Here is a 14,697-nt window from a genome sequence, read left to right on the forward strand (position 1 = left end):
TTGGAAACGTTGTTCGAGTTACAGCAGCTTTGATGATGACGACCAATATATCACAGGCTCTGTCTACTACTACTACTGCCGCAATCGCCGATAAGGCCAAATTCCTCATTCAATACCTAAGTACCGCCCTGTTACCTGGTTTGTCCACAAGTACAAACCGTCGCAGGATCGTTATCATGTTCCCTGAGGCAACCTAACACCCGGACGTGGCCAGAGCAGTCGAGTGTACGCGAGTGGCGCCACAGCTGGTAGGTATCGGCGCGGAGACATGAGAGGTACCTAGGTATACCTGGGTCAGGGCCTTTGGCGGATCGCTACAGTAAAGCTCACGGAAGCAACCATACAAGGCATCACAATCGTACATTACTAAAGAGGAAGCACTGCTGTCATCTAACATACATCCTCGCCAGGGACAGCCGTGCCGGAACTAGAAAGTCAACCAGCGCAACAGAATGGATTGGCGCGGGATATACCGCAGGATGTCTCTTTGTACTACAGGAATCGGGTTCAATGTAGTGGGGTCTGATTGTACCAGCGCCTTACGGTCCACATGTGGCGCAACAAGAGAGAGCGCAAAACCCCCTCCATTGACGATACAACACTGACAAGGACCCCCGCCATTACGTGATGCATCGGCACGGTGCAGATTGAAGGAAGTCTCTAAACACTGCAGGCAACAAACTTCATACGAAGGTGTCTCTGTACCAGCGTCGGGAAGTTTGTCAATGGCGCACCAGGATCAAACACGGGAACCCCGATTACATGTCAGGAATGTGAACCTAGATTTGCTACCAAGATACTTTGAAGAGGAGAGTGGCCATATCATATTCTTGAAAAAAGATTGGTATGAAGCAGTTCCGTATGGGTATGAAGTCTCTGGTGCAAGCAATAAGCCGCGCCGGTTTGAGAGGGCGACAGCGTTGCCAAGTAGATACCTGGGTAAGTGGCTTAGTTTTCATCACCACATACACCATCGGGGGAACATATAGAGATTTGAAGAACATGGTAAGACTAGCAGACCTCACATATGTACGTGGACGTGGTGGCTATCTTGCAAGTGCCCGCACGTGATAGCCCGCACTCCACCGCCACGTGCCGGGCTGCACCGCGATACCGGAGCTCTCTCACCTGCAACCTGCAACAGCATCAAGCAGCGCATACAAATACAATGGCTCTCGCACATCTCCTCCATCACTCTTTCAACCCACTACTTCCAACTTCTTCATCTGCACCATCATCTGCACAAGCTCTGACTAGTATTGCAAGAGCGCTGCCCAAGCAAAACCACTTCAGCAACCTACAACACCAGACAATTCCTATCGCAAGCGGTGACGATCTCCCCAGACGCCGCCATGGCCGGAAATGGCGCGCAAGTCAGCGCGCCATCTCCAACACCGACAACAAGCTCACCACATTCCATCGATGACCACGCGCCTTCCACACCCAAGCATGAATACTGATTGTAGAGAGCTTTGAAGCTGTCTCACGCGAGTTGCAATTCACGACAAAACAGGCCCACAAAGCCTACCGCGCCTACTCCATTTGGAGTAGCGCAAGCGACAGCCCTTACACCATCCGCAGCTTACCCCACACCTGAGAACGCGGACAGAGGAACAAGCGACATGACGCAGAGGTAAGTTCTGGCGCAATACTCGTAAACATATACTGACTTCGTAGATGAAACACGGGATCGATATCAAGTACCCAGTCGCAATGCAGGCATACGACCCCCAAGACATGTTCTTTGCGAAATCTCACATCAAGTCCTGGACAAAATAAGAGTCGGCGAAAAAATATGACAGGCTGGCAGGAGCGTATATGGCACTGAGACATGAACACATCTCCGTCCTTGTCGATCAAGACAGCAAGGAGAAGAACGCACGCCGCCAAGTAGTCGACTCGCGCCAATCCCTCGCCCATGGAGCGCAGATGCTATTGTGGAATTCTGAAGCGGCGTTCGAAGCTTCGAAGGCGATCGCAGGAAGGATTTGTCAACCATCGATCTGGACTGACCCGCAGACACAGACACAGTACACCGGGAAAGCACCAGGATCATTCACACCACAAGAGTCATAGCATATCCTCAATCTGCACAAGAACGCCTGTATCAAAGACTTGAAAGGCGCCACACTGGCGGCTACCGGCGCGAACCTCGAAGAATTCGGCATCGACGAGACCATCGTTACGCAGGCGTACAATCTACCTGGCGATAGATCGTGGTTTGAGAAGATCGGTGACAATTGGAAGGACGCTGCCAGAGATGTACTGGTGGACAGCAGCATGGATCTCAGCATTATCGAAGAAACACCGCCCCGGCGCCAAATTCGCTTCCTGCCGGCGCGTACGAAAGGCCGCATTACCCTGCCGACATCGCTCTTAGCTTCTCGGTCTGCCGACGTATAAAAGCGACTTGTCTGCGGCTCTTTCTTCCTTCTTACACACTCATCTTTTGAAAATGAAGATTTCCAAAAAGAAGAAAAATTGAAAATATGTGGTGCGGTCTCCAGACCTTGGTCTTGTGTCAAAAAGTCAAGAAACCGAAACCATGTGCGCTCGTCTACCCTCACTCTGGGACGTCCCCGTATCATTTCAAAACGACGCATCGAATGTTATGTTCGATCCCCTCTTGGCGAGCGAGGACCCTTTCAATGCGGCGCAATCTGGCTTCCCGTTGACCGATCTGAAGCGCGAGTCTTTGACCGAACCGGCGCACGATCAGGTCATTTCGGCGCCTAAAGATGAGAAGAAAAAGAGAAAATTGGGTCCCGAAGTTGCCGAGACAGAGCTGAAGAGAAGGATCGAAAGGGCCGACACGTATTGGGTATTGGACGTTACAACTGAGGATATCCAACGCACAGTGAGTAATCCCTAACTGATAACTCGAGCATGTATACTGACCTTGATCTTTTAGCTAAGCTTCGGTACCGGCCGCTCCCATTTCAAACAATACAACGTCATATATCCGTCGGATGCGAAACCACTAGATGATGATCCCGCCGTCGCCGCCTGGATCTGTACAGCTGACCACGCTTGCCAATTTCGTCCCCTACATGGTCATGGCGACCCGACGTGCATTCTTTGCCGGAAAAAGACAAAAAAGCTGGCCACGGATTGCTTTATCCCAAAATCGAGCGTCGCCACGAACATGGCCGTGAACAGTACAATCAGAGAGGAGGGCAATGTCTGCAAGCAGAACAAGAACCAAGAGGGTGAATAGACAGGCGGCGCCAAACGTGGGTTGAATGTCGCCAAATATGTCAAGGACTTCATCGGCTTGACATCAGCATGGATGCTAGGCGATGTCTACACGCGCGAATACCGGAAACTCCCCACTCTGATCCCCAGGGTAGTCAAGACTGTAGATCTAATAAATATGTCGCTCGCGACTCCTATAATAACAAAGAACGACATCGATGAGAAAATGATGAACTTCCGCACTTATTGCTTTGTTCCAGTCTAGAATTCGCCGTGCAATACCAAATGGGGATAGAGATACAAGCCCCAGGCTGCTACATCGACGTTGTATCCAACAAGATTGTAGTTGCAAAGCACTCCTGATGACTACATCAGCTCCCATCATTGACAAGAATGTTTCAATAGAGCACTGTATTGACTAAATCTAGCGCTGACTTCTATAGGACTACTGTTGTAAGGTCAGCCTGCCAACTACACAAGTGTTGAGGGGAGAGTCGCGTTACTCCGAACATGACTGACGACCTCCTAGCCACCTCAGTAAGAAACTTCTAGCACCTGATAATGTTACGAAGGTAGCTATACTACCCAGGTATCTCGTGATTTAAGCAGCTTCTGCTACTCTTCGCACGGACGATGCCTGGCTCAAGACCGATCCCGTTGTTTTGAACCAAGCAGTATTCCCGCCAGCTGGCAGTCACGGCATTCTTACGCCTGGGGAGCCGATGAAGTCTAGTGCGCTGAATCGTCATCTGCGCGAGGTATGCATCGACACGGGCTTGCCGCAACGCGAAACAATGTATTGCTTTCGTCGAATACGTATCATCGAAACCAAACATGAACACGGAGAGGCAGCGGCGCAGGTAATTGCAGCACATGCCGACGACTCGAACGCCCACGAATACTACGACACGGTGGCCGTCGGCGACATCGACATTTATTCCTACATACGAGGCAGTGCAGATGAGCCGGTGAGACGCAAGAAAGATGTTTGAGCAGGCAGCTCAGACAGGATACGTACAGCATGAGAAATACGGGATCATGCTTCACGCTGATGTCGAAGACCGGTTGCGCGAACGCGAGCGAGAACACCCCGAGTTAGTCGAGATAGTCCAATCCTTCAAAACAACGATCGACGACATGCGCGAGTTTCTGATACGGAAACAGCGGCGATGATACACCCAGATCGTGAGGCTATACCGGCAGTGTCACTGGCGCTTACAAGGTCATGTTAAGGGATGGAAACTCTGTAGCATAGCTTGTCCTTAAGGAGCTTGGGGCTGTCTCCTACAAGCGAAACAAGGTACTGAAGGAGATCCGCGGGAATATACGGAACGCTATACTGGAAGAGCTAGCCCAAGAGATGCGATCTTTCCTGAAAACTTCCACCAAGTCAACAACTTCATGACTGACTACCGGTAAAGATGGCGCGCCAACATCGATCAGCAAACAGGCCAAAGATGCCCAGACCGAGCTTGAGGGTCTCCACTGTGAGCACATGAGCGCTCTCGAGGCCTTGAAAAGGCGAGATGAACAGAATGAGATGACCGAGCCAGATGTTGATCAGGAAGAAGGTCTAGACGTGGATTCGCTCGAGGAAAACGACGGCAAGCAGCACCCACGGGATGAGCCGTTGCAGTGGCAAGATTTACTAAAAGAGGACATCCAGGTGAACATTGCTGATGGGGTTGAGGAATGCGATGCGGCTACAAAAGAAGAACGTGCAGCATTCCTTCGGGCCATCAGTGCGCATACAAGTCCGACCATCTCTGGGTTGAAGTGTTGGCTCTGCCACTTCGATCGAACAATGTCGCAGGCCATCAAAGACACGAAATGGAACCGTGCGCAACTCGAGAAACATATGCAAGAAAAGGTTCACACGCGCCGCGAAGAGCTTATAAACGCGTTCAACGAGTTGAAGATTGCCGGATGCACAGGGAGCGCGTCATGTCCCTTGTGCCCAGACTGGTCGTACAAGACCGCAGCTAAGTGGCTGGTTCACGTTGAGCGTCATCATCAAGAGGAGCTGTGGTTGATGGAGGAGGATGATGGGGAAGAGAACAATGACGATGAGGACTCCGATTTTGAGAACTTGTGAGAGTGTTCTAGTCTGTAGTATGTCGAATGGAGATCGTATGGCCATAAGATACAACGTGATGCTTGCGAATGCGATGGCCTTACTGCTCGGTCATACCATCAGAACGAGCACAGTGCATGTACCACGTCGTTGATCATCTTCTCCCACTTACTGATGTCTTCTCTCTTTTCATCCACATTAACACAGTTGGCATATTCCCGCACTGAAGTTACCATATTCGGCGCCTCGATACGTCTGCATAACCAAGACTTCGTGCTGATCTGCGATTTCTTATCCATGTCCTGCCTGGTTGTTGCTACACTTCGCGCTGAACTTACTCAGCTGGACGCGTTGATACCTAGGTATACTCGCGCAGTCAGTATATCTCTCAACATATCTATCTTCTCTATCTGTAGATGTTTTGTGTTTATTCAAGGTCGGCAAAGTATAGCGCTGGAACAAAACAGCGTGACACGGCTACGTAGACAGATTGATTGACGTTACATTGCTGTTCTACATGTTCTGGAGGCAGCGAGAAACGTAAGATTCTACTTCGAAGTAGTTCAACTCGTAATTTACGTCATTAGCCCCACGGGCTTGCTTGTGTTCGTTCTCCATGTACTCGTGCGGAAGTCTTTTCCGCGCTAGAACATTTAAGCATAGCACGCTTCCCTTGTTATGAAGATAGAGCGTAGAGACGTGTCTTTCAGTTGGTCTTTTCATAAACGCGTAGTATAAATTCTCCGTGCGAGGGTAGAACAATGTGGCGCGTGCGCGAATGCAAAGCAAGATCGCATGCTCAAACATAGTTATACGTCCTGGAACATGTCTAGTAAGACATAGGCACCATATGTTCTTTGCGCTGAAGCCTACCTGCGGTATAGTGCGCTGATTGGTATGAAGACACTTAGCACGGCCTCTTCTTCGCCTGTCTTTATCATGATTAGGCCGCCCTGGTTTTCTAAGTATCGGTGCTGTAACTATACTACAAAACACTCGCTAGCTTTTTATACACTACTGCACATTTACCTTCTTACTATTAGACATGTTCTAGTATTAGAACGAATTGCCACATGTGACTTAGACTGCAGTCATTCTGACGCCGGTTCACGCTATAGTTTGCTTACAGATGTAGGCCCGACTTGCATTGCACGACTGTCTTCTCGAGTCTCTTGAGTGCGGCTTACTTCCATGCTATGACAGACATGCAAGTCTAGCGAAGATACTGCTGCAGTTAACTCTTGTGCCAGTTGAAAATGTTCAAGTGCATAGCCTAACACTTCTCGGCAAAGGTGCTTAAGGTGGTCTTCTACTTTACATTGTTTTCTGCTATCACGCATCTAGTGCCGGTACTTAGTAGTCAAAGTCTTTGACGCTGCTTACATCCCGCACAAGACATCTTCATACCACGTTTACACTCTCTAGGATTACACTGCCGAGAATCACTTTGCCTTTACCTGGACAGGATTCCGTATAACCTGCCGTAAAGATATTCGCGGTATCTGTCCCCGAGAAACTACTACGACAGAAGATGATGTATACTCTAACACTCGTAGTACAATTCAATCCGTAGATGTCTCGCTACTGTGCGTACTTTAACTCTCAATGTGCCACTTAGTTTGTACACCGGGCAATACATGTATACGCCTGCCTCCGTAGTCCTATCACAGGCTAAAGCAACAAGATCGTTGTAGTCGTGAGATGCAAATCCTTACGATCTTTTCGATACTGGTCGAGAGCGATATTAGTCTTGGATACCTCTTCGATGATACCCACCTGCTCAGCTATTCCATAGTTATCGCAACATCTTAACCATGCTTCAAGACCTCATCTCGATCCATCAAAGAGCATTGCAGACTTCTGCGTTATCTAAAGGCACGACGTCAAGTTCTTCCATAGGGATGTGGCAGTGTCTACTTCGTTGGAAGTGGATTGAGGGACTGATATGTCCTCTGCAAACAAGAACAACAGACACGCAGTTTTCTAGATCATGCACAGATATGCAATGAGGCTTTTCTCGAGCCGAAGCGGAGGGGCAATTACCTCGAAAGTGGGTCTTGTTCGTGAATACCCCTTCGCCATGTCTGACACTATCCCCAAATCTTACTAGACCTCCTGACTTACCAAACCAGCGTGATAACCTGCTCTGTACCTCGATTGCCTTGGATTATTGACGAACCAATTTCAAATTTCTCCATCAACAAGCAGCTCTTCGAGTTGCAACACCGGCCGCTTCGGAGAAGTGGCTCCTTTCAAAAAGGGCAAAATCGGGCTTGTGGTTTAGTGGTATAATACTCCCTTAGCATGGGAGTGGTCCAGGGTTCGATTCCCTGCAAGTCCAGCTTTTTGCGCTCCCAGAGGTATAGGATGGGTCGTGGTTGTGGTGGTGAAGCTTTGGGAGGGGGGTGGTGGACATGGGATGAAAGCTTTTTTTTTGGCCGGATGTGGGGGCACCACGACACCACCCGAGATTTTGCACGGGTCTAGAACATCGAAATATCTTTCCCAGAATTCAGGGTCTACCTTAGGAAGACGAACATCACTTTGCGAACGCTGTTCAACGGTGGTGCTGCATGCGTGGATGTATTTGATGTGTACGCTGGTTGGCATTGAAGACGGCAAAGAGCCCTTCACGACACCATTTGAAACGAATCTCACCTTGACATCTTCAACCGATACCAGATCTCTAGATCTCCCGCTGACCACCTGTTCGTGCCTCGGCATCAATATTACACGCAGCCACGTGTGCGATCGTTCGGTTACTCAATCTTTCCACGCCAGGTTAGCTGCATATGCATCCCGAGATCTGCACGAGGCCTGTCAAGCGATGCTTCCCCTTCCAATGACGTCGAAGCCGACTTAGGTACCATGAACAGCAGTTCCAATCACGCGCATATCTGCAATGTGCGTGAAATCAAAGCCCTATTGTTCCGGACCCTTACAGGAACACAAACCACAGCGACGCCGTCCCTGATTTCGCGCAAACACCAGACCCACCTTGAAGGCAAGAATGAACGGTGAAGCTAGACCGTATTTCGCTTAGACTAGCGGCAAGCACAACCCAGCCCGAACAGATATTTTCAGCAGTCGACTTTGTGCCCCTCGCTCTCTCTCTCCAACGATCCAACCCCTCAGCTTCCGATAATCAAACAATTGGTGGTGTGCGACTTTTGAACGACTATTTCAATACCTTTTTAGAAGACAATCATCTTCTAACGCCACTCCCTTACCCTTTCGATACTTCGGTAAGAACAAAGCCCGACATCACGGCATGGCGCGTGCGGACTACAGCTAACACTCACCAGTCTTCCAACTCTACAAAATGGATTACCAAGCACCTGCTCCCGCTGCCGGTGGCCGTGGCTGCTACAACTGTAAGTTGACTCTATACCCACGATGCGGTGACACGGTCCGAATGCGGCCCCGCTTTGTATATCAGATCGCGAGAGCGTCACGCCTCAGGGTCCAGCGACAGGTCCAGATCGGTATTCAAGCGCGGAGACCACCATGCCTGACTCGGAACTGCATCTTTGAACACGCGCTGACCATGTCCAGGCGGAGACTCCTCCCACCGCGCTGCCGAGTGCCCCACCAAGGGTACCCCAACCTGCTACAACTGCGGCGAGAAGGGCCACGTGAGCCGCGAGTGCACCTCTCCCCAGGCTGAGAAGACCTGCTACCGCTGCGGTGGCACCGGCCACATCTCGCGCGAGTGCACCAAGGACGGCGGTGCCCAGATGGGTGGCCGTGGCGCCCCCAGCCAAGAGTGCTACAAGTGCGGCCAGGTCGGTCACATTGCCCGCAACTGCTCCCAGGGCGGTGGCTACGGCGGTGCTGCTGGCGGCTACGGCGGCGGTCGTGGAGGCTACGGCGGTGGTGCCGGTGGCTACGGAGGTGCTCGCCAAACCACGTGTTATTCGTGCGGTGGTTTCGGTCACATGAGCCGTGACTGCACCCAGGGACAGAAGTGCTACAACTGTAAGTACACAGCGATGAACTTGGAAGAGCATGACTAACCTTTTTCAGGCGGCGAGGTTGGCCATCTGTCGCGCGACTGCCCCCAGGAGACTTCATCTGAGCGCGTGTGCTACCGCTGCAAGCAGCCCGGCCACGTCCAGAGCGCCTGCCCCCAGTAGGGTGTTCCAGATACCGTCGATGTTTTGATCTGGAACGAGTTTGGAACTACCAAGTCGCTCTGATAGCATGAGCGACGTTGGAGATTGCGCCCACGATGTGACGAATCATCGACATGCTTACGATTTCTTTTCTTGTATATTTTCATTCAGCGGCTCGCTGCCGTTTTTCGACGCTTCACGAAAAGCACATCGTCGCCCGGGCATGATTGGACGGCCTTTTCCTGTTTTGGCTGTACGTCAAGAGAGTTGGTTATGGGAAAAAGTCTTGATCCAGGAAGAGCGTTTGGTGGGAGATACAATGTGGGTGGATGGGAGAGCGGATGCTTGATGCGAGCAATGAATGAAGCAGTGCGTGGTCTGCACGACGACTGTGGCTGTAGGAGAGCGAGGTGTTCTCTCGTTTTGGCGGATGACTGGTGTCTGGGATGCGAATTAGCAACTGAGAGCCGGCTGAGGTTGAATGAAGAAACCGGAAAAGTCCCCACGATTGGGTGGGCTCCTCAACTTATACTGCGCCGTTTTTATGCACCGTGATGGATGTGCGCTAAACTAGTTTGTCAAGGTGAGTGGGATGCTGCCATGCATGTACTCTTGGGTGGCTCCGTGATGTCACACTTGGCAACCGAACTCCTGATAGTGACATGTCAAAGTCACAAGGAGCAGATTGTACTAGACTAAGAAGCGAATGTAGACGCTGTACTACATCTCGTGATCATCTCGTGATGACTGTGTGATGGCATTTGGCGGGTTGGAGTTGGAGGGGAAGGCGCCAAGACCCTGTGCCTTCCCGCCGTTAACGGTTAGTTTACATCCCGCCTAAACCCAAACAACTTATCGACAGCGCCCTCGCGATTCAACCGCGACACCACCGACGCGTCACCCGCACCAACACGCGCATTCATTCCTTGCGAACCAGACTCTGAATATGGCGCCCACTAAGAAACGCGAAGCGCGCGAAAACAATTACTACAACGTTGGCGTGCAGGGAAGGTAGGCAGACAGACGCTCCAGCGCATGCGCGTAAACAATAACTAACATTGCGTAGGAAGACTGGCATCACACTCGCAGACAAGGGCGTATACGACGAACATGGCCTCGAACCGATTTCCGGCATCTTCTCGTCGCCAGAGAGGTCCCCACCCAAACAAGGGAATGATGCGACAGGATCAGGCTCGATGGAAATACAAGAGAGTGCGCAGACATCGACGCAATCGCGAGGGATGTCACTAACAGGTCCGACAGGTTCAATGCCAGAACTCACCACATCCCACCAGATCTTGCGCAACAACCGAACGCTCCTCCCTCCGCCCCGATCGCGATCACCCAAGAAGACCAACCTCGGATCCTCGCCGCGACGGCAATCCTCCATGGCGCCGAGGGGAAGCTCTCCTCCCCCGTCTAGTCCGATCCGCGACTCCGCACAGCCGATTGCGCGACGCCTCGACTTCGAACAGGACGGATCAAGCCTGCAAGAGACGCCAGCTCTAAGCGGATCAGGTGCGCGACGAGGAAAGCGATCAGACGTGTACGATATCCCGGAAGAAGAATCGCCGGGCCCGGCAGAGAGCGCGATCTTTGAAGAGAGTATTGTGCAGGAAGAAATCACAGCCAATGAACTGGGAATCGCCGCTGAAGAGAGTTTTGTTGCGCAAATCGGAGGCGACGAGAGCATGGCCGATGACCAAGTTGTTGAGGACCTTGAGGAGCTGGATCGTGAGGAGGAGTCTGAAATCGTTCCAGAACCACCAAAAGAGAAGGCCAAGAGGGGTAGGAAACGAAAGAGCGATGTGGTGGAGGTTTCAGAAGGGGAGCAGGAACCAGCAGAGAAGCCGCGCAAACGGGGCCGCCCTACCGCAGCGCAAGCCTCGGAGTCACAGAAGAGCAAGAAGACTGAGCCTGCCGAGCGCCGACGCTCACAACGTGTATCCGACGTCAGCGAACTGGACGCACCTGTGGATGACTCGATAGATCAATCTGAACAGGTTGAGGAAGCACCCGTTGCGCCGAAACGACGAGGACGGCCACCCAAGGTGCAACCGGTTAGCGAGCACGAGAACAGTATCGTTGAAGCGCCGGTCGACGACTCAGTAGATCAATCAGAACAGGTCGAGGAAGCGCCTGCACCGAAGAAGCGCGGCCGACCCGCGAAAGCGCAGCCAAATGGGGAACAGGACGACAGTATCGTTGAAGCGCCGGCCGACGACCCAGTAGATCAGTCGGAACAAGTCGAGGAAGCGCCTGCACAAAAGAAGCGCGGACGGCCAGCTAAAGCGCAGCCAAATGGCGACAAAGCAACATCTTCAGCATCGGCATCAGCATCAGCCAAACCAGCGAAGCCCAATGCAGAATTCACAAAGCCCGCGAAACCTGTAGGCAGACCGAAAGCAAACGCAGAGTCCAAAGCGAAATCGGCAAGTGTAGAGCCAAGGTCCAATGGAGTATCGAAATCCAAGACTCCACAGGCGGAGAGCGAGGAGGCCGGCAAGCTGGTAGATGCGTACGGAAACCCTCTCAGCAGGAAGGATATTGACCAAATATCTGCGACATCAGCCGGCTCACGCTTCGGACGAGGTCGACATCTTTCAGTATTCCGCGAGATGGATCCCGACAATGTCGCTCGCATAGGACGAACGGGCAGACATCGCGTTGCGCCTATCGACTTCTGGAAGAACGACCACATCTCCTACGACCCCGACGGCAGCATGTCGTCGATTGTGAAGAGTCAAGCAGTGGAAGAAGAGAGGAGACCCACCAAGAAGTCCAGCTACAAGAGCAAAAAGAGGGCGCTCACTGTTGTCGAAGAAGAGGAAATCGAGCTCGACCCCTGGGAAGAGCAAGGCACTCTTGTTGGCAACTTTAGAGGTTTCGACACTGTTGGTGATGTTCCCTCCAACGACATCATCGAGGACAGTAAGTGGCCTCAAACCTCAAGAACGATCAATTGTCACTAACCATATCACAGCCATCGCATGGAACGAAAGGGGTGTCGAGCCCGTAGCCGTCGGAGATGGCGGCTTCAAATACGCAAAGATTGGATCCATCGGCAACTTCTTCAACTGGGGTCTCATCGAACTCGGTCCAGATCAGATGAAGCGCACGAAGAACTCACGGTACATGCACATGATCTTCAACGTACAGTCTGGTACTGTGGAAGTACGTGTGCATGAGAACGAGTTCACAGTCCACAAGCAAGGTGTTTGGCAAGTCCCTCGAGGTACGTTCTTTCTCATCATTATTCTCTGTCACTTCAGCCCATTCTCGAAGATGCACGGCAGCATGAAAAGACCTGTCGCCGTGCTCCTTCACTTCCTTCCATGCATGCACTCGCTACAACAAACCCCCCATCCGCCTTCCCTTACTTCCTCCGTCTCTGTACGACAGCCGTTGCATTATGCTCGACGCCATCCGGGTGTTTGCATATCCCCATCTCACACCACACTTGCATGCCCGCGTTGTACGTTCCTGCTCTGCAACATGGCACGACATTGGGGGGACCAGGGGCGCGTCCGACAAGCAACCAGGGCAAGCGAGCACACTGGCGAAGCGAACCCGATTCTCGTCACCCGCATGGGCGTGGCGCTGACTGCAGCATGCTGTGTAACCATTGACGCTAAAGCCTCGCCCAACCGACGGTGCACAGCATTGTCGTTCGCTTGCTCTTGTGGCGGTTACCAAACTTGCTCTAAGCCATCAGGCAAAGAGAGAGAGAAGAGCGCGGTTACGGCGCGCCACAAACACTGAGCACAACAACACCCGCCTCTCCGATCCGCTTGCGCTCTCCGCGCCCAGTCTCTTCTTTTCGTTTCGCCAATTCCCCCGCCCTCGAGGCCGTCAGCCAACCATCTCTTCGCGTGGCGCGCGTTTTGCCGCTTTCCCTTGCTCACACCCCTTTCTCGCGCTCTCATTGGTCCAAAAGCACACGCGGCTAACGAGTGGTCAATCACAATAGGCAATACTTATAGTATCAAGAACATCGGCACCGGGACGGCTCGTGTGTTCTTCGCTCAGGCGAGGGAACTGCATGTCGAAGAGGCGGAATAATGATGATGGAGCGAATGTTGGACTATTGCATACAGTGTTTGAATCAGTAGCGGTGTAGATGTATGAAAAGAGAGAGTGCGGAATTCGGTCTCATGTAGCGGTCAACGTTACATGCAGCATGGGGTTTTACGAAGCTTCCTTTTTGGCCTCACAATGTAAAAGAACCTTGATGGTCTTCTATCTTCTTCTGTTCTTTTCCCTGCATGTTCGCGCTTGTCGACGTGTTCGCGCCATGGTGGAGATGGTGTGGGTGGGGCGCATGCTGCAGATGTTTGTCCGGCGATACTTTCGAGCGATTAAGCGCCGGGGTTATTGTGAGCGTGAGGGTTTGTGACAAGCGGGTGAAGCGGGTGAAGCGCGGTTGCCTACGATAAGTGAATATCAGATTCACGTGTAGGTAATCGTGTCTAGATCCGGATGGGGCCTTCGTACGAGGACACATCGAATGTAGTCAGGGATGCGAACGATTACATATGTCGATTTGTCCTTCGATGCTTTGTGTTCTAAAGATCTGATTATGCGTGTTCGCTCGATTCGGAATTATTTGCTTCCGCGGAACGAGTCCCGGGACTGTTTACTGTGGCTTCCCGTACTGCCAATCTATCGTTCCAGACGAGAGAAGAGAACGCAGGTTCACCGCTCATCTGCCGGGTTCTCTTGCTTTGTTTTTGGTGGTTTGCTAGGGGGAGAGTGACGGGATTGCATGCGTTCTGGATTCGATCTGCTCCTGCTGCGAGTTGCCGTTGAGCGGGTGGGTAGGTATGATTGGAGAGACCAGTAGGACAAGGTATCGGATGATGGATAGATGCGAAGGCAGTGACGGGCTGCATGCCGTCACTACAGAAGATCTTGGAGACACAGATCCTTAGCTGTCATGACCTCAGTTCATGATACAAGAGCGTAACAACTGCATGTCGTATAGCCATGCTAGAGTGTGGGTCTTCTTACTCCAGTACTACCGGTCTCATTTACTATAGAATTAAAGACACTACAGTCAAGTCAGGTTTAGTGCCACTCCAAAATCTCCCCATCTATCCATATCAACACACTCCTTCCAGCCAACTCCGCTATCCCCAGCCTCATTCTCAGACAGTCGTGTCACCACAGAAACTTCCCCTCCGAGTACACCCACCAGATCTATGCCGTATGTCTTGCATTTACATCTACTTCTGCATCAGCGTCTGTATGCTTCCCTCTTGTACTACCCTGCTCTGCGGCTTTTCTGCCGAAGTCATGCTATCCAATCGACTG

The 14,697-nt window shown here is 51.8% G+C and overlaps 4 protein-coding genes and 1 non-coding gene across 5 annotated transcripts; all 5 read left to right on the top strand.

Annotated features, from left to right (window-relative positions):
• Positions 1 to 2,545: 2,545 nt before the first annotated feature.
• On the top strand, positions 2,546 to 3,460 carry J4E83_008792 (uncharacterized protein; the record flags this gene model as incomplete). Its single annotated transcript, XM_049335686.1, has 2 exons — positions 2,546 to 2,861; positions 3,222 to 3,460. The coding sequence occupies 2 exons, from the start codon at positions 2,546 to 2,548 to the stop codon at positions 3,458 to 3,460; spliced, it is 555 nt and encodes a 184-aa protein (XP_049185182.1).
• Positions 3,461 to 4,332: 872 nt separating this feature from the next.
• J4E83_008793 (uncharacterized protein) lies at positions 4,333 to 5,290 on the top strand (the record flags this gene model as incomplete). Its single annotated transcript, XM_049335687.1, has 2 exons — positions 4,333 to 4,340; positions 4,639 to 5,290. 2 exons carry the CDS (start codon positions 4,333 to 4,335, stop codon positions 5,288 to 5,290), a joined length of 660 nt encoding a protein of 219 aa, XP_049185183.1.
• Positions 5,291 to 7,538: 2,248 nt separating this feature from the next.
• J4E83_008794 lies at positions 7,539 to 7,610 on the top strand. Its single transcript has one exon. It is a non-coding gene; the product is annotated as a tRNA-Ala (tRNA).
• Positions 7,611 to 8,591: 981 nt separating this feature from the next.
• J4E83_008795 (uncharacterized protein) lies at positions 8,592 to 9,405 on the top strand (the record flags this gene model as incomplete). The annotated part of the gene is made up of 3 exons (XM_049335688.1): positions 8,592 to 8,643; positions 8,825 to 9,247; positions 9,296 to 9,405. The coding sequence occupies 3 exons, from the start codon at positions 8,592 to 8,594 to the stop codon at positions 9,403 to 9,405; spliced, it is 585 nt and encodes a 194-aa protein (XP_049185184.1).
• Positions 9,406 to 10,330: 925 nt separating this feature from the next.
• Positions 10,331 to 12,988, top strand: J4E83_008796 (uncharacterized protein; the record flags this gene model as incomplete). Its single annotated transcript, XM_049335689.1, has 5 exons — positions 10,331 to 10,395; positions 10,451 to 10,596; positions 10,648 to 12,315; positions 12,368 to 12,619; positions 12,927 to 12,988. The coding sequence occupies 5 exons, from the start codon at positions 10,331 to 10,333 to the stop codon at positions 12,986 to 12,988; spliced, it is 2,193 nt and encodes a 730-aa protein (XP_049185185.1).
• Positions 12,989 to 14,697: the final 1,709 nt, after the last annotated feature.

The sequence above is a fragment of the Alternaria metachromatica genome (assembly GCF_023757995.1).
Source record: "Alternaria metachromatica strain BMP 0045 chromosome Unknown scaffold_27, whole genome shotgun sequence".
NCBI lineage: Eukaryota > Fungi > Ascomycota > Dothideomycetes > Pleosporales > Pleosporaceae > Alternaria > Alternaria metachromatica.